We start from the raw sequence: 17847 nt of genomic DNA, 5'->3' as shown, positions 1-17847 counted from the left end.
CCTTGAGCAAGTGGAGCTTACAGGTTAGAGGCATTTCTGTTTTAAACATCTTTTAAGCACAGTACTTTAAACTCAAAATGTAACTTAACCCTCAAAAAATGTGTTAAGATTCATGGTTATAAATCATTTTGGACCTAAGTAAACGTCATTCATTATTTCCTTTAACATTCTGAGATTTCTCCTCTGTGGTAATTCTTGCTTTAGCAGAGGTGTTTTTTCTTGACAACAGGAAAAGCAAACTGGATCCCTGGATGAGAGAAATTTCCTTTCCTTCCTTCTCATGCCCCTTCATTTTCTTTCTATTCTTGCAAATCAGTGTGGCAATAACAATTTAAAATGCTTGCTGACATAGAATATAATTTATTTTCTAAAAGTTCCATTTTCACAGTTTGGTTGTTTAACACCATTAGGGCTTACCTCACTAGTTCCAAAAGACAACTGTCAGCCTACAATCTCACTGTGCTGTTAGGGATGTCCTCAAACTATTGCACTCTGGTGGTGGTACTGCCTCAACTCCCAAGCATGGGCTTTAAAACCATGTGTCACCAAGATTTTACACATCTGTCTTGATTAAAGGGTTCTGACCACTAGGGAAATGCATATTTAAACAACAGTTGTATACCTATTATAATAGAAAATAGGATTTACCACTGATTACTTTTAATAATGGAAAATATACCATTTTGGAAGTTTGGTAGTTTCATATAAAGTTAAATATACGTTTACCAAATTCCCGAGCAACACTCCTAGGTACTTACCTAAATAACTGAAGAATCTCATATTTAATTTTTTAATGACATATTCATGACTGCTCGAATGCAAACAACCAAGAAATCCTTCAATAAGTGAACATAAAAGCCATAGAACAATATACTGCAAAGTATATTGTATATTGCAACTCGGCAATTAAAAATGTCACTGACCCTACACAATAATATGGTGAAATTTTTTCAATAAATTATTTTTATTTTATGTGCATTGGTGTTTTGCTTGCTTGTATGTCTGTGTGAGGGTGTCAGAAGTCCTAGAACTGAAGTTACAGACAGTTGTGAGCCGCCATGTGGTTGCTGGGAATTGAACCCAAGTCTAAAGAATAGCCAGAGCTTTTAACTGCTGAGCCATCTCTCCAGCCCACATGCATGAATCTTCAGTTTATTTACCTAAATTTTTAAGGATGCCAGAGCCCAAATGTTACTAATTATTACAAGACATTATGAAAAAGGACTATAGAAACAGAAAAAAAACAGATGAGTGATTGACAGAAGTAAGGATAAGGAGGAGCTTCCTCAGCAGAGAAAGCTGAGAGTGGTAAAAACTCCTTGGATGGTAAACACAGGAGTGTGCTGAGAGAACCCTCTGTCCTCTGTTTCTGTAATACTGCTGCTATAGCATTATTATGCTTTTACCACTGAGAAATCACTTCAAGCTCTTGGAGATTAATAAAGGAAAGTTTCTTTAAGAATAGCCCAGGTCGCCATATAAAGTAGTCATCATTCTCATTATCATGGAAGGGCATTTAAGGTAGGTTTAGTGCCAGTTGGTGTCATTCTTGTAGATCTGTAAAGATCTCACTAGTGCCAGATCTCTCCTCCAACTTATAATGGCTCCCTCTTCTATGGTATCTCCCATCCTTCTCTCCTATATTCTTAACCCTGGCTCAACCTTCCTGCTCTCCCATGTCCTCCTCTCCCCTCCTCTTTTCTCCCTCTCTTTCTCCCATCTCCTTCTGTCTTCCCCCACCCCAAATCCAATTAGGAGATTTTGTCCCCTAACCCTTCTCCAGGTTAACATGCATATCTCTCTTAGGGTCTTCCCTGTACCCCAAACTCTATGGAGGTGGGATTGTGGGCTGGCAATGCCCTGCCCAATGTCTAAAATCCATATATGAGTGAGTACATACCATTTTTGTCTTTTTGTATCTGGGTTACCTCACTCAGGATGGTTTCTTCTAGTGCCATCCATTTGCCTGCAAATTTCAAGATTCCATTGTTTTTTTTCTGCTGAGTAATACTCCATTGTGTAAATGTACCACATTTTCTCTATCCACTCTTCAGTTGATGGGCATCTAGGTTGCTTCCAGGTTCTGGCTATTACAAATAATGCTGCTATGAACATAGTTGAACAGATGTCCTTATTGTATGAGGGTACATCTTTTGAGAACTCTCATCCAGTGGCTGATGGAGGCAGAGGCAGACACCCACAGCTGGGAACCGAATTGAACTCCTGAAACCCAGTTGCAAAGAGGAGTAATGACCAAAGGAATAAAGATCAGGCTGGTGAAACCCACAGGGGTAGCTGACCTAAACAAGGGGGAACACATGGACCTCAGACTGATGACTGAGGGGCCAGCATGGGACTGATCCAGACTTCCCTCCCACCAAACCTGGGTGACAGAGAGGAGGCCTTGGAGAGTAGAGCAGTATTTATTCCTGGCATACAGATGGATGCTGGGAACCCATACCACATGGAGGGATGCTCTCTCAGCCTGGACACATGGGGAAGGACCTAGGCCCTTCCCGGGATGATGTGACAGACTGAAAAACCCTCATGGAAGCCCTTGCCCTCTCTGGGGAGCGGAGCGGGGATGGAGTGGGGGTGAGGGTTTGGGAGGACTGCAGGGATGGGGGAGGAGGGGTGGGAGAGGGAACTGAGAGTGACATGTGTAAAAAGTTAAATAAAAAAAATAGGGAGGAGGCAGAAGCACCGCATTTGGAGCTGGTCGGCATTACCACTGCCCATGGCAGCCTACTCCTACTGCCCAGGCCCGGGCGCCGGCCCTGGCCCTGCTGCTGGAGCTCAGCTGCCAGACCAGAGATTCCTGTGGAACGTCTTCCAGCGGGTTGATAAAGACAGAAGGGGAGTGATTGTGGGAACACCAGACCTTGAGCAGAGACCCACTTCCCCTTCTGCCTGGGAGTAGGCAGCTGTAAGACAATGTTTACTAAAAACAATACAATGCCTGGGGGCATTAAGTTCCTGGAAAAGGCCTGCCCGCAGAAACCACCCTGAGCTCGACCTTGTCCAGAGACTAACCGCCTCTTCTGCCACGCCCAGATCAGTTTCTGGGGTGAGAGAGAACCAGCCAGCGTAGAGGAGAGAGCAGAAGCTTCTCTGGTGGGAGCCTTTCTTAGGAAGTTTTCTTGAACCTTTTTGGAGCCTGCTTAAAGTTTTCTTTACATCGTTGAAAGAGTCTCTGTGTTGTCAATCCCCGACACCCTCCGCACGTTCTTGGACACAGGCCGCGCAGCAGACGAGACAAGTGATTTCAGACAATGAGCTTCAGCAAGCATTATCCAATGGTACTTGGACTCCGTTTAATCCAGTGACTGTTAGGTCAATCATTTCTATGTTTGACCGAGAAAACAAGGCTGGAGTGAGCTTCAGTGAATTTACAGGTGTGTGGAAATACATCACATGTGGACTGGCAGAACATGTTCCAAACAGGGACAACTCTGGGATGATTGACGAGAACAAGCTCAAGCAAGCACTCTCAGGTTTTGGCTACCGACTCTCTGATCAGTTCCATGACATCCTCATCTGCAAATTTGATAGACAAGGGCGAGGGCAGATGGCATTTGATGACTTCCTCCAGGGCTGCATCATCTTGCAGAGGTTGACAGACATACTCAGACAGGATCAGGATGGCTGGATTCAGGTGTCTTATGAGCAGTATTTGACTGTGATTCTGTAATGGCACCTTAGCCACACTGTTATATACAAACCTTGGGTTTGCTGACTAATTGTGCCATGGGGTGAAACCTAATATTGGTTCAGGATTCTGCTCTCAAGCTATCATGTTGTTTTCTAGATGTCTCTAATTCTGTAGTTGAAAATGCTTTTATTAGCCAGTAGGATTTTAAAATAATATGGAACTTGCACAGAATGCTGTTTTTCTTGTCTCTCAGATACCTACTCCATGACTAGAGAGGGCTATTTGACAAAACTATCTGAACTGTACTCTTCAAACACATCTGCGCATGAGAAACAAGACTTTAAAAAGTTAGCACAAGGGCTAGTGTGACAGCTCACCAGTTAAAGGTTAGACTCAACAAAGAAAAAAAAAAGCACAAACCACAGGGGACAATTTAGGAACAATTTCTAAATGCATGTGGCAACCTGAATCCTGAAAGAAAAACTGGACATTAGTAGGGAAATACTAAAATCCAAATGAATGTTTTATGTCAAGTGTTAATTTCTTAGTTTTGATAAATTTGCTATGGTTATCCACAGTAACACAAGAGGGAAACACAGGCCCTCTACTGTCATATTTTTTCTGTAAATTGTGTATTTTAAATTTTCACTTAGTGTGTGTGTGTGTGTGTGTGTGTGTGTGTGTCCATGTGAAGGTTAGAGGAGAATCTATGAGTCAGTTTCTCCTTCTAAGGATCAAACTTAGGTTGTGCTTTGCAGCAGTGTCTTTACCCACCGACTGTATCTAAACTATGTAATACCTTTTGTTCCTTCCCATTCTGTTCCATATCTACCTTTTATATTTGACCCTTATAATTGGATTTTGTTATTAAACATTTTACTCTCATCTTTATTCTTATCAACAAAAATTCCTGGATTGTTAGTTATTAATGGACTTTTGCTCAAGCAAACTAATCAAGACATCTTGATACTTAAAGAAAAATACTTATTGTTGTAGGGAAAAGGGACCAGTCAAAGAAACACACCCTGAGCAGAGCCAAAGAAACACACTTTGGCCCTGCAACCACAACCAAAGAAATGTACCCTGACCCTAAAACCAGTGTCAAAGGAACACACTTTGTCCCTGGAATCAGAGTCAGTGAAAGAAATGTACCCTGGCCCTAAAATTGGAGCCAAAAGGCTAAAAAGGACCAGAGAAAGAAACACACTTTGGCCCTGAAACCAGAGCCAAATCTGACCCTAATCCTGTGTAAAAAAGTAACCAATCCCGGAGCAGAGCTCTAGCCAATCTGAGCTCAGCACTGAAATCGGACCAATCCCTACTCTGGAAAAACTTCCCCAATCCCTATATAAACCCTGTGTATGTTCAGCTTGGCTGGTCCAGCTGCCTTCCAATAAACCCCTTTGGATGAGCTTTGGGTGAAGATCTTCTTTTGCGGCGGCGACAGAGCAGAGGCGACCCTAGGCAGAGCAGAGCAGAGCAGAGCAAGCAGAGCAGAGCCAGCAGCACTGTAACACTTGCCCGGGAAACCTTCCTTGGCAGAGCGGAGTTGTTACACTCTGCTCCTGGCTCCCTGCTCTCCGCTCTCCAGGAGCAGAGCTGAACTGTAGCAAACCTCCTGCGGAGCAAAACTGCTACACTAGGCGAACATCCCCAGCTGGAAGACCCTGTCCTGCCGGAGCGGAGCTGATACACCGGAGAGGCCTTTCTCTGAGGCAAGGCTGTAAGCTGCCAAGCTTACTGCAACCTGTGGTGGTCCTTGGCTCCCGAGATCCAGGATACCTTTCTACCTGAGCTGTGTAACACTCAGTATCCTTGGCTCCCGAGCTCCAGGATACCTTTCCACCTGAGCTGTGTAACACTCAGTATCCTTGGCTCCTGAGCTCCAGGATACCTTTCCACCTGAGCTGTGTAACACTCAGTATTCTGTGACTCCCGAGTGCCAGAATACCTGACCCACTCCTGTTCCATCCTGTCCTGACCCATCCCGACGACGAAACGCTTACAATTGTAAATGTTACAAGAATGGGATTGTTTTACCTTCAATTTCACTACATACTTGTGGATGAATATTATTTCTTGTTACACTTAAGTAAGTGATCATCAATTCTATTGTCCTTTTCTCTTTCCTGATTTTTAAAAATTGCTCTAATTCTTGGGAAAACCTGCCCATACATATAAAAGAGTAGATGCCATCAAAATGTGAGTTTTGCGCTAGCAAAATTCAATACTTTGAATTCCTTCTTGATTGCATGCCAACATTTGGTAATTTCCTGTTTAAACTATTTTCTACCGTCTATCAAGTTACACCGTGGTTAGGTTCTCCTTCCACTTTTTTGAGGAAAAAAAGACTAAAAAGTGAGGGGTGGGGCGTGGTGGGCAGTCATCCAGATTTCAGGGCCATTTGCTTCCAGCCTCACATCTGACTTCCAGGTTGTTCTTTGGGGCCCCTAGAGTGGAGCCTCTGCTTGTCAGAAGTCTAGCCGCTGGGCTCTTCAGTTCCTACCTGGAGATAACGTGAAGGGCGTTTTTTGAAATAAGCCTCAGGTATCCCTGGCTGCCTCAAAGGGGAAGTCCTTCTAGGTACAGACACTTACATGGTGTTAAGTAGCCATCCCGTGTTTTGTGAGGGCTGGCACCCTGGGTGTAGACAACCCGTGTGAAGACTCTGTGAGGGCTGGGTCCTGCTGCGCGTAGACACCGAGGTGGGGGGGGGAGGGTGTACCCACGTGGTGTTTATACTGCTGAGGCCTGGGGTCTTCCTAAGAGTCCGCAACTGGGGTGAGGACAAGCAGCCACACTGAGGTGAGGCGGGCAGGGCAGGGGAAGACTGGCCCTCGGGGCTTTGACTTCTGCAGAGACAGGAAGCTGCGGACCTGACCATGGCAAGGAGACGGGGTGAGGCCTGGAACCCAGCAGCGCTTGCCCTGACCAGGCTTCACGTCCGTCGGCGGCGCCCCGCACGTGGGGCGCAGGGGCGGGGCCGGGAGCGGGGGTCCTTGCTAATTGGACGACGGGCGCCGCGGGGGCGCAGGCCCCACTCCTCAGGGTCCGCACGAGGGGCCTTTTGAAAGACGCGACTGGCCGCGTGCCCCGCAGAGGCCTGAGGGGAGAGGTCGACGGTGGCAGCTCAGCGATGGCGACCGCGGGCGGCAGCCGACGAGCCCCGGTCCCGGGCCCTCGGCTCGGCCTGCCTCTGGCCGCTCACCTGCCTGCGAGCCTGGGCGGGGAGGGCGCGAAGGACAGCCTCGGGGGTGCGCTGGCAGGGAGGCCGCCGGTTTGGTTCTGCCCTCTCGTGTTCTCTTCTCTCCAGACCTTGCCCCTCCGTCCTGAGGAGATTCGTGGTTTTCTTCCCACCCCCACTCCGTGGCCCCTCCTTTTCCCTTTCCAGATGGGCTTGGGGGAGGAATTCCGAAGACTTCATTGTTTGTTAAAACAGAATACAGTTCTGAGGTCAATCAGAGAGGGATTTGGCAATAGCCACGAGAGCCTATGTGTGTGGGTGAAAAAAAAAAAAGACACCTGTGAGCTTCTCTTTCTCCCCCCCGGAACTTGTTGTTTACCTAGGAACTTGTTGTTTACGTAGGATTTTCATTTTCTGCCAATTTCATCCTAAACAGGTGAGAAAACTTCTGGAAACAATGACTGGTTTCAGAGTTCCAGGGTCCCTAGCTTTGCTCAGATGCTGAAAAAGAACTTACCAGTTCAGTCATCAGCTCAGACTGTCACTTTGCCCACCGGCTATTCGGAAAATTGTAGCCTGTCGAATATGGCATCCAAGGTTACACAAGTGACAGGTACAACTTTCTTTTTATATCTGTAAGTGCCTTGGTTCAGTATGGCCCTGGGATTGCCAGTGAAAGCAGTGTTAGTTTATTTGTTTGGGGTGAGTGTGGGTCTATCATCTCTGTGGCCCTGTCGCATTTGTGGAGTTAGTAACTGTGACAGTATAGTAAGTGGCCTATAGAACTCTTTAACCTTATCACTTAGTATAATAGAAAGCATAGACAAACATACCGTAAAACTTAGGTTGAGCTGGAATCAGACAGTTTACAATGACTCAGTGGAATAGGAATTAATAACAGCAGGTTAGAGCACAAAACTAGGTAATAGTTCCAATAAAACTGTATCGTCTTCATTCTAGGCCTTAGAGAGCTCGTGTGTAAAAATGACTTATCCTTGAAAGCATCACTAAACTTTTTCTATCGTTAATATTTCAGTACAATGTGTCTTCAATATGAAAAAGGCATTTACAATAGCAGGTTATGCCTATATGTGTGCTCAGACTGTCTAGTGGGAACTTGGGGAAAACATGCTTTTGTAAGGATTTAATACTTTGCCTCATCTTCTTTAAACCAAATTGACCAGTATAAACATTTGTTCTCAGGTAATTTTCCAGAGCCATTGCTTTCCAAAGGTCTTTCATCTATTTCAAATCCTGTCCTTCCTCCTAAAAAAATACCTAAAGAATTTATAATGAAATACAAACGTGGAGAGATAAATCCTGTGTCAGCCTTGCATCAATTTGCACAAATGCAGCGTGTTCAGCTTGACCTTAAGGAGACTGTAACAACAGGCAAGTTTGAAATTGCTTCCAATTACCCCAGTACTAGCATTTTTTCCAATAAAAATGGGGCATATAAGTTGTTCTACGTTCACTTATGATATATGTATATATAAATATAAACATAATTAGGGTTAATGGGCATTTTGTAATGCAAAAAGTAGCTCAATAAAGACATATTTCTGGCAATGTTAGCTATTTGTCCTGAAGTTATAAGAAAGATTTTTGTGACTGTGATGCTTAAGAAACCAATATTGTCTAACTTGGCCCTTTAAATTAAATCATTTGATCTGAAAAGAGCACTCCCTGGTTGATGTTGTATTATAGACTTGACTGTTGATTTCTTCCCCTCTCCCTTAAACTGAAAAACGTCTTTTACCATGTGTACTTGTGGATGGCTATGGGAATATAATCAGTTAAAACTAGAAGAGGCTTCAAATCTCTTTATGCTGTGGACTAATAGTAAGAACTTTAAGTACTTGTAAAAACAATAGTTGATACTTTGAAGAAGTGTTGACTAGCCGGGCAGTGATGGCGCACACCTTTAATCGGGAGGCAGAGGCAGGTGATTATGAGTTTGTGGCCATCGTAGTCCACAGAGCAAGGGCCAGGACAGCCAGGGCTACAAAGAGAAACCCTGTCTCAGAAAAGAAAAACAAAAGAATAAGAAAACGCATCAACTAAAAATGTGATAGTAAAACAGCTTTAAAATATTCATGTGCATGCATAGTTTTGTTTATTTTTCCAACTTTTACCTGTATGTTCCTGTATGCATCTCAAAGATTTGCAACATAATTTAAAACTCTGGAAATTTCACTGAAAATTTTTAGTAAGTTTCTTTGTGTGAAATACAAGTAAACTTAACATGATGAAGATGTACACTGTAGTACTTTCATAAAGTAAACAGTAGTCTCAATCTTTGCTTTCCTACATTATTCTAAGATCAGCCTTGGGAAATGTAAGCTACTAGTAAAAAGATAAAAAATGCCCAGTGAAAATGCTTCACTGGTCTGAAGATGGCAAGTGGTATTCATTTTTGTTATGAGTCAGTAAGTTTTGTGAGGCTGTGTTACAAACATGTTGAGGTTCAAAGGTCAGCATTCTAATACAGAAGGCTTTCTAACAAATTTAATGTGTAACATACATACAAAGAACCATCTGAGCCACTTGTTCAGAATGTGAAATGTTCTCTGGTTTAGTCGTTTAGATTGAAACACAGGTAAACATGGAAAAAAGGTAAATTGAGATATTTGGGTAATATTAGCAGGGTATAGATTTAAGTTCCTAGTAAAATCTTTTTTTTTTTTTGGTTTTTCGAGACAGGATTTCTCTGTGGCTTTGGAGGCTGTCCTGGAACTCCCTCTTGTGGACCAGGCTGGTCTCGAACTCACAGAGATCTGCCTTCCTCTGCCTCCCAAGTGCTGGGATGAAAGGCATGCGCTGCCACCTCCCTTAAAAGCAATGGAACATGATTATAAATATGAAAGAAAATAAGATAGTGGGGATGTGTGCAGTGATCTAGTCCCTAGCCATCCCTAACCAAAGGGTGGAGATTTAGAGATTTAGTAGAGATTCCTAACATTAATATGTTCCACCTGTAAATTTAGAAAATGATTAAATTTCATTTTTCATGAGAAAACACAAAATCCAAGTAAAAGTAATAGTGTAAAGGTAATTTGTGGGAGAAGGAGCATTCGGTTGAATTCAGAAGATACCTCTTCTCTTGTTTTATTTCATCCTGTATGTTCTCTGATCTCTTTCCTGAGGTGTAATAATCCAAAGATGAAAGAAATGTAATTTTACTTGTACTGAAGTTTTAAATATGAATACTGCTAGAAGTCTTCAAATATTTAACTACCTCTTGGGTAGTTCAGTAAATATTTGAGTGTACTGTATTTTAAAGCTATGTCTATTGCTTGCATTATATTTGAAGCCAGTGCAGCTACTTGAATTCACTGAATCAATTTAGGGGCTAATATAACTGTAATTTTAATCCCTAATTGATCTACAAAAAGTTGAGTTTACACTAAAAGGTTATCATTTAATACTAGTTTTCCAGAATTTTATACTGAAATAATTTCCTAACATTCAGACATTACTTGCAAGAATAGTATATGAATTATTGTAGCATTCATTCTGGTTTCTTTTTCAAGGTAATGTTATGGGACCATATTTTGCTTTTTGTGCTGTGGTGGATGGTATTCAGTACAAGACTGGACTGGGACAAAATAAAAAAGAATCTAGATCCAATGCAGCAAAATTAGCTCTTGATGAGCTTCTACAATTGGATGAACCTGAGCCAAGAGTTATAGAACCAGCAGGTAAATTCAGCTGACTACAATGTGTTTGAACATGTCATTTTCCAGAAGGAATAATAGAAAGATTTGCATTAATGAAGGGTTACTTAACAACTACAAAATTACCGAATTTGAATAATTTCTTTCAGTTGCTGTTTGCTGTAATGTTTCATAGTTACAGTGATCTTGTATTTTCATCACCAAAAGATATACTTATGTTTTGTCAGTAATCACATTAAGAGATGTAAAGTAGTATCTTTTGTGGTTTTGACTTAAATTTCCCTACTGATATTTGATGATGAGAATCTTTTCATGTGTTTATTGAACATTGTCATTTTAAGGAGGGGAGACAAATCCTGTTCAAGTCATTTCTTCCATTTTCAATTAAGTCTATTCTTTTTTTTTTCTGGAACATTTTCCCAGTACTGGAAAAATGATTTATTAGTTAAGAGTGAGTACAGCTCTTGTAGAGGACCTGAGTTCAGATCCCAGGACCCATGCAGGGTGGCTCCCAACTGCCTCTAACTCCAGTTCCAGGAGTATCCAGTACTTGTTTTTTTGTTTTGTTTTATTATTATTTTAATTTTAAATACCTTGTTTTACATGTCAATCCCAGTTCCCTCTCCCTCCCCTCCTCCTGCACCGCCCCACCATCCCCCCCCCCCCAGCCTCCCACCCTATTGCCATTTCCTCCCACATAGGGGATATCTAGAGTCTCTCATTTCACTCAGGGCAGGGTCCAGGCACTCCCCTAAGAGTCCAGGCTGAGAGAGCATCCCTCTTTGTGTTATGGACATACCATGTCTGTTTGTATGCCAGGGATAAACATTGATCCACTGCCCAGGGCTCCAAAGGTTGCCCAGGCCTTCTCGCTGACACTCACATTCAGGGGGTCTGGATCAGTCCCATGCTGGCTTCCCAGATGTCGGTCTGGGGTCAAAGAGCTCTCCCCTGTTCAGATCAGCTGTCTCTGCTGGTTTTCCATCCCATTCTTTGCCTATTTGCTCTTCGCTCCTCTCTCTCTGCCGCTGGGTTCCTTGGGTTCTGTTCAGTATTTAACTGTGGGTGTTTGTCTCTGCTTCCATTAGTCACTGGATGAAGGCTCCAGGATGGTTATGGACATCAAGTTCATTATCAGGAATGGGCATTCAAGGTGGTCTCTCCACTATTGCTTAGCTTGCCAATTGGTGTCATCCCTTTAGATCACTAGAGGTCACACTGGTACCTGGTCTGTCTTTGAACCTATGATCCCTCTTCCCCCTATTCAACCCCCAACTCAACCTTCCTGTTCCCCCATGACCTACTCTCTCTTCCTCTTCTCCCCTTCTCTTCTTCCCAGCTCCCACTCCCCCCCCCACCCCTTGCCGTGTTACCCATCTGTTCAGAGGATCTTGCCTCATTCCTCTTCTCTTGGGTACCATGCATATCTCTTAGGTTCTTTCCTGTTTCCCAGACTCTCTTGTCAGTGGAAGTGCAGACTGGCACTCTCCTGATCCATGTCTAAAATCCATATATGAGTGAGTACATACCATCTTTGTCTTTTTTGTGACTGGGTTACCTCACTCAGGATGGTTTCTTCTAGTGCCATCCATTTACCTGCAAATTTCAAGATTCCATTGTTTTTTTTTTTCTGCTGAGTAATACTACATTGTGTAAATGTACGACATTTTCTCTATCCACTCTTCAGTTGAGGGGTATCTACGTTGCTTCCAAGTTCTGGCTATTACAAATAATGCTGCTATGAACATAGAGGAACAGATGTCCTTGTTGTATAAATGTGCATCATTTGGGTATATGCCTAAGAGTGGAATTGCTGTGTCTTGTGGTAGGCTAATTCCCATTTTCCTGAGGAATTTCCATACTGATTTCCAAAGTGGCTGTACGAGTTGGCACTCCCACCAGCAGGGGAGGAGTGTTCTCCTCTCTCCACATCCTCTCCAGCATAAAGTGTCATCATACTTTTTTATTTTAGCCATTTTGACAGGAGTAAGATGGTATCTCAAAGTTGTTTTGATTTGCATTTCTTTGATGGCTAAGGATGTTGAGCACTTTCTTAAGTGTCTCTCAGTCATTTTAGACTCCTCTATTGAGAATTCTCTATTTAGTTCTGTAAACCACCTTTTAATTGGATCCTTTGGTGATTTGGAGACTTGCTTCATGAGTTCTTTGTAAATTTTGGAGATCATCCCTCTGTCAGATGTGGGGTTAGTGAATATCTTATCCCATTCTGTGGACTGCCTTTTTGTCTTGTTGACTGTGTCCTTTGCCTTACAGAAGCTTTTTAGTTTCAAGAGGCCCCATTTGTTAATTGTCAATCTCAGTGTCTGTGCCACTGGTGTTATGTTCAGGAAGTGGTCTCCTGTACCGACTCGTTGAAGAGTATCTCCCACTTTCTCTTCTAAAAGTTTCAGTGTGCTTGGAATTATGTTGAGATCTTTGATCCATTTGGACTTAAGTTTTGTACAAGGCGATAAACATGGATCTATCTGCAGTCTTCTGCATACCAATACCCAGTTATGCCAGCACCATTTGTTGAAGATGCTTTCTTTTTTCCATTGTATACCTTTAGCTTCTTTGTCAAAAATCAAGTGTTCATAGGTGTGTGGGTTAAAATCAGGGTTTTCAATTTGGTTCCATTGGTCTACGTGCCTATTTTTGTGCCAATACCAAGTTGTTTTCAGGGCTATAGCTCTATAATAGAGCTTGAAGTCAGGTATGATGATGCCTCCTGAAGTTCCTTTATTGTATAGGGTTGTTTTGGCTATCCTGGGCCTTTTGTTTTTCCATATAAAGTTGATTATTGTTCTTTCAAGGTCTGTGAAGAATTGTGCCGGAATTTTGATAGGGATTGCATTGAATCTGTAGACTGCTTTTGGCAAGATTGCCATTTTTATTATATTGATCCTACCAATCCAAAAGCATGGGATAGCTTTCCATTTTCTGGTATCCTCTTTGATTTATTTCTTTAAAGACTCAAAGTTCTTGATATACAGGTCTTTCACTTCCTTGGTTAACATTATCCCCAGATATTTGATGCTGTTTATGACTATTGTAAAGGGTGATGTTTCTCTGATTTCTTTCTTAGCCAATTCATCATCTGTATATAATAGGACCACTGATTTTTTTGAGTTAGCCTTGTATCCTGCCACTTTGCTGAAGGTATTTATCAGCTCTAGGAGTTCCCTTGTGGAGTTTTTCGGGTCCCTTATGTAAGCTATCATATCATCTGCAAATAGTGAAAGTTTGACTTCTTCTTTTCCTATTTGTATTTCCTTGATCTCCTTTTGTTGTTTTATTGCTGTAGCTAGAACTTCAAGTACAATATTGAAGAGATATGGAGAGAGTGGACAGCCTTGTCTTGCTCCTGATTTTAGAGGAATTGCGTTGAATTTCTCTCCATTTAGTTTGATGTTAGCTGTTGGTTTACTGTATATTGCCTTTATTACGTTCAGGTATGTTCCTGTTATCCCTGATCTCTCTAGGACCTTTATCATGAAGGGGTGCTGGATTTTGTCAAAGGCTTTTTCAGCATCTAGTGAGATGATCATGTGGTTTTTCTTTCGCAGTTTGTTAATATGGTGGATTACATTGATAGATTTTCTAATGTTGAACCATCCCTGCATTCCTGGGATGAAGCCTACTTGATTCATGGTGGATGATTTTTCTGATGTGTTCTTGAATCCGGTTTGCCAGTATTTTATTGAGTATTTTTGCATCAATGTTAATGAGGGAAATTGGTCTACAGTTCTCTTTCTTAGTTGTGTCTTTGTGTGGCTTGAGTATCAAGGTAATTGTAGCCTCGTAAAAAGAGTTTGGCAGTGAGCCTCCTGCTTCTATTGTGTGGAATACTTTGAGAGTATTGGAATTAGCTCTCCTTTGAATTTCTGGTAGAATTCTGCACTGAAGCCATCTGGGCCTGGACATTTTTTTGGTTGGGAGACTTTTGATGACTGCTTCTATTTCATTAAGGGTTATAGGTCTGTTTAGATTGTTTATCTATTCTTGATTTAGTTTTGGCAAGTGATATCTATCCAAGAAATTGTCCATTTCCTTTAAATTTTCGAACTTTGTGGAGTACAGATTTTCAAAGTATGCCCTGATGATTCTCTGGATTTCCTCAGTGTCCGTTGTTATGTCCCACTTTTCATTTCTGATTTTGTTAATTAGCATGCTCTCTCTCTCTGTTTTGGTTAGTTTTGACAGAGGTTTGTCTATTTTGTTGATTTTCTCAAAGAACCAACTCTTTGTTTCATCGATTCTTCTCAATATTTTCCTGGTTTCTACTTGATTGATTTCAGCCCTCAATTTGATTATTTCCTGGCGTCTGCTCTTCCTGGGTGAGTTTGCTTCTTTTTTTCTAGAACATTCAGCTGTGCTATTCTCTAGTGTGTCTGTTCTCCAGTTTTTTCAAGTGGGCACTTAGTGCTATGAACTTTCCTCTCAGCACTGCTTTCAGAGTGTCCCATAAATTTGGGTATGTTGTGTCTGCATTCTCATTGAATTCCAGGAAGTCTTTAATTTCTTTTTTATTTCTTCCTTTACCCAGGGATGGTGCAATTGTGCATTGTTCAATTTCCATGAGTTTGTAGGGTTTCTGTGATTTGTGTTATTGTTGAATTCTAATTTTAATGCATGGTGGTCTGATAAGATACAGGGGGTTATTCCAATTTTTTTCTATCTGTGGAGATTTTCTATGTTTCCTATTATGTGGTCAGTTTTAGAGAAGGTTCCATGTGGTGCCGAGAAGAAGGTATATCCCTTTGTGTTTGGGTGGAATGTTCTATAGATGTCTGTTAAACCCAGTTGGGTCATAACTTCTATTAGTTCTTTTGTTTCTTTGTTAAGTTTCTGTCTGGAGGTCCTGTCTAGTGGTGAGAGCCGAGTGTTGAAGTCTCCTACTATTAGTGTGTGAGATTTTATTTGCGATTTGAGCTTTAGTAATGTTTCTTTCACGAATGTAGGTGCCTTTGTATTTGGGGCATAGATGTTCAAAATTGAGACTTCATCTTGATGGACTTTTCCTTTGATGAATATGAAATGTCCTTCTTCATCTCTTTTGATTGATTTTAATTTGAAGTCTAGTTTGTTAGGTGTTAGGATTGCTACAACCGCTTGTTTCTTGGGTCCGTTTGATCAGAAAATCTTTTCCCAACCTTTTACTCTGAAAAAACATCTGTCTTTGATGTTGAGATGTGTTTCTTGTATGCAGCAGAAGGATGGGTTCTGTCTTTGCATCCATTCTGCTAGTCTGTGTCTTTTTATAGGCAAGTTGAGACCGTTGACATTGAGGGATATTAATGATGATTCTTGTTTGTGCTTGGTTTATTGGTAGTGGAGTTGTTTTGTGTAGGTTCTCCTCCCTTTTTCTTTTGGTGTTTGGTAAAGTGGGATTATCTATTGCCTGTGTCTTTGTGAGTGTAGTTATCTTTGTTGGGTCTAGGTTTTCCTTCTAGCACTTTTTGTATAGCTGGATTCATGGATACATATTGTTCAAATCTGGCTTTGTCATGGAATATTTTGTTTTCTCCATCTATGGTAATTGAAAGCTTTGCTGGATATAGTAGTCTGGGCTGGCATCTTTGTTCCCTTAGTGTTTGTAGGACATCTGTCCAGGATCTTCTGGCTTTCATAGTTTCCATTGAGAAGTCAGGTGTAATTCAGATAAGTCTGCCTTTATATGTTACTTGGTCTTTTTCTTTAGCTGCTCTTAATATTTTCTCTTTATTCTGTAGTTTTGATGTTTTGATTATTATATGGCGAGGTGACTTCTTTTTCTGGTCCAGCCTATTTGGTGTTCTGTAAGATTCTTGTATTTTCATAGACATATCCTTCTTTAGGTTAGGGAAGTTTTCTTCTATGATTTTATTGAATATGTTTTCTGTACCTTTGAGCTGTATTTCTTCGCCTTCTTCTATACCTATTATTCTCAGGTTTGGCTTCTTCACGGTGTCCTATATTTCCTGGATATTTTGTGTTAGGGATTTGTTGATTTTGAGATTTTCTTTGGTTGAGGACTGTATTATCTTCTAATGAGTCTTCAACACCTGAGATTCTCTCTTCTATCTCTTGTATTCTATTGGTGATACTTGCATCTGTAGTTCCAAATCGTTTACTGAGCTTTTCTATTTCCAGCATCCCTTCATTCTGTGTTTTCTTTATCGTTTCTATTTCAGCTTTCAATCCTTGAACTGTTTGAGTTGTTTCCTTCATTTGTTTGGTTGTTTTTTCTTGGTACTCTTTAGATTCTTTGAGAGATTTGTTTATTTCTTGAATTTTTCCCCCATTTCATGGATTTTTTTGGTTTGTTTATTCTTCTATTTCTTTAAGGGATTTCCTCGTTTCCTCTTTGAGGGTCTCTATCATCATCATAAAATAATTTTTAAGGTCTGTCCCCTCTGCTTCATCTATGTAGTACTTTTCAGGTCTTGCTGGCATTGGTTCTCTCGATTCTGGTGGAGTCGTGTTGGTCTTTCTATTGCTGAGTGTGCTCTTATTCTGTCTTCTTCCCATCTCTTCTTCCAGTGGGTGCAGGTGGGGTCTTTCCGTCTCCACTGGTCTCCTTCCTTCCTGAAGCTGAAGCTGGGGACGCTGACACTGAAGTTGAAGCTGAAGCTGGGGTCGCTGGAGGTTGGGGCCTGGAAGGGCTGATGTCTTTCCTGTGTGGGCAGGTCTTCTGGATGCCAGGAGCGGGGGGGATCGAGGGGATGGGTGTTGGGCGCAGGATGGGGAATGTCCCCCCGGAGACCCAAACTCACCTCTTAAGTCTACTCTTAATTGAGTTTTTAAAACTATGTGTCTATTCTGGGCATTTTTAAGATCCATGATGTACAAATTAAAACATTCCATCCTGTGGAATAATTTTATTGGTAGTATCCTTTGTTATATATAGCGTTTTACTTTTAATAAATCTAGTTTTCTTTTGTTGTGTGTAATCTTTGGTGTCATACTCAAGGAATTTTTGCCAAATCCAATGTCATGAAGTTTTACCCCTGTGGTTTCTTTTTAGAACTTTGTAGTTTTAGCTTTTATATTTAAAAGTTTTTGATAAATTTTTATTTTTGTTTAAGATGCTAGTGTTCATCTTCATTCTATTGCTTGTGAATATTAGCTTTCCCTGGAGCATTTGTCAAAAAGATTGCCCTTGGCACCTCTGACAAAAACAACTCGATTATATCTTTCTGGGCTTCTTTCTGGGCTCTCTGGTCTGAGTATCTCTCCTTATGCCATAATATACTGTTTTGATTACTGTCATATTGTTTTGATTGCACAGCTTTGGAATAAGTTGTTAAATCTGGCTATGTGAATTCTCTAATTTTATGCTTCTTCTGCTTTAT

General features: G+C 41.4%; 2 protein-coding genes across 3 annotated transcripts in view; both read left to right on the top strand.

Annotated features, from left to right (window-relative positions):
* The first annotated feature begins 2737 nt into the window (after positions 1-2737).
* On the top strand, positions 2738-4115 carry LOC121143061 (programmed cell death protein 6-like). Of its 2 annotated transcripts, XM_040754268.1 has the most exons (3): positions 2738-2860; positions 3251-3299; positions 3495-4115. In XM_040754268.1, exons 1-3 carry the CDS (start codon positions 2738-2740, stop codon positions 3689-3691), a joined length of 369 nt encoding a protein of 122 aa, XP_040610202.1. In that variant the 3' UTR covers positions 3692-4115. The 2 variants fall into 2 exon arrangements, with proteins under 2 accessions (XP_040610202.1, XP_040610201.1); XM_040754267.1 differs by having other exon boundaries at positions 3251-4115.
* A 2608-nt stretch (positions 4116-6723) lies between these two features.
* The window catches only part of Adad1 (adenosine deaminase domain containing 1), a 37303-nt gene continuing 26179 nt past the window's right edge, over positions 6724-17847 (top strand). Inside the window, exons 1-4 of the mRNA XM_005069699.4 lie at positions 6724-6906; positions 7273-7449; positions 8040-8228; positions 10370-10537. Of these exons, the coding sequence (XP_005069756.1) occupies positions 6789-6906; positions 7273-7449; positions 8040-8228; positions 10370-10537 (652 nt within the window). The 5' untranslated portion in view covers positions 6724-6788. The remainder of the gene's footprint in view (positions 6907-7272; positions 7450-8039; positions 8229-10369; positions 10538-17847) is intronic.

The sequence above is a fragment of the Mesocricetus auratus genome, unplaced genomic scaffold (genome assembly GCF_017639785.1).
Source record: "Mesocricetus auratus isolate SY011 unplaced genomic scaffold, BCM_Maur_2.0 Super-Scaffold_100011, whole genome shotgun sequence".
Classification (NCBI taxonomy): Eukaryota; Metazoa; Chordata; class Mammalia; order Rodentia; family Cricetidae; genus Mesocricetus; species Mesocricetus auratus.
The sequence above is the reverse complement of the archived record's forward strand: the minus strand, read 5'-3'. Positions and strand labels throughout refer to the sequence as shown.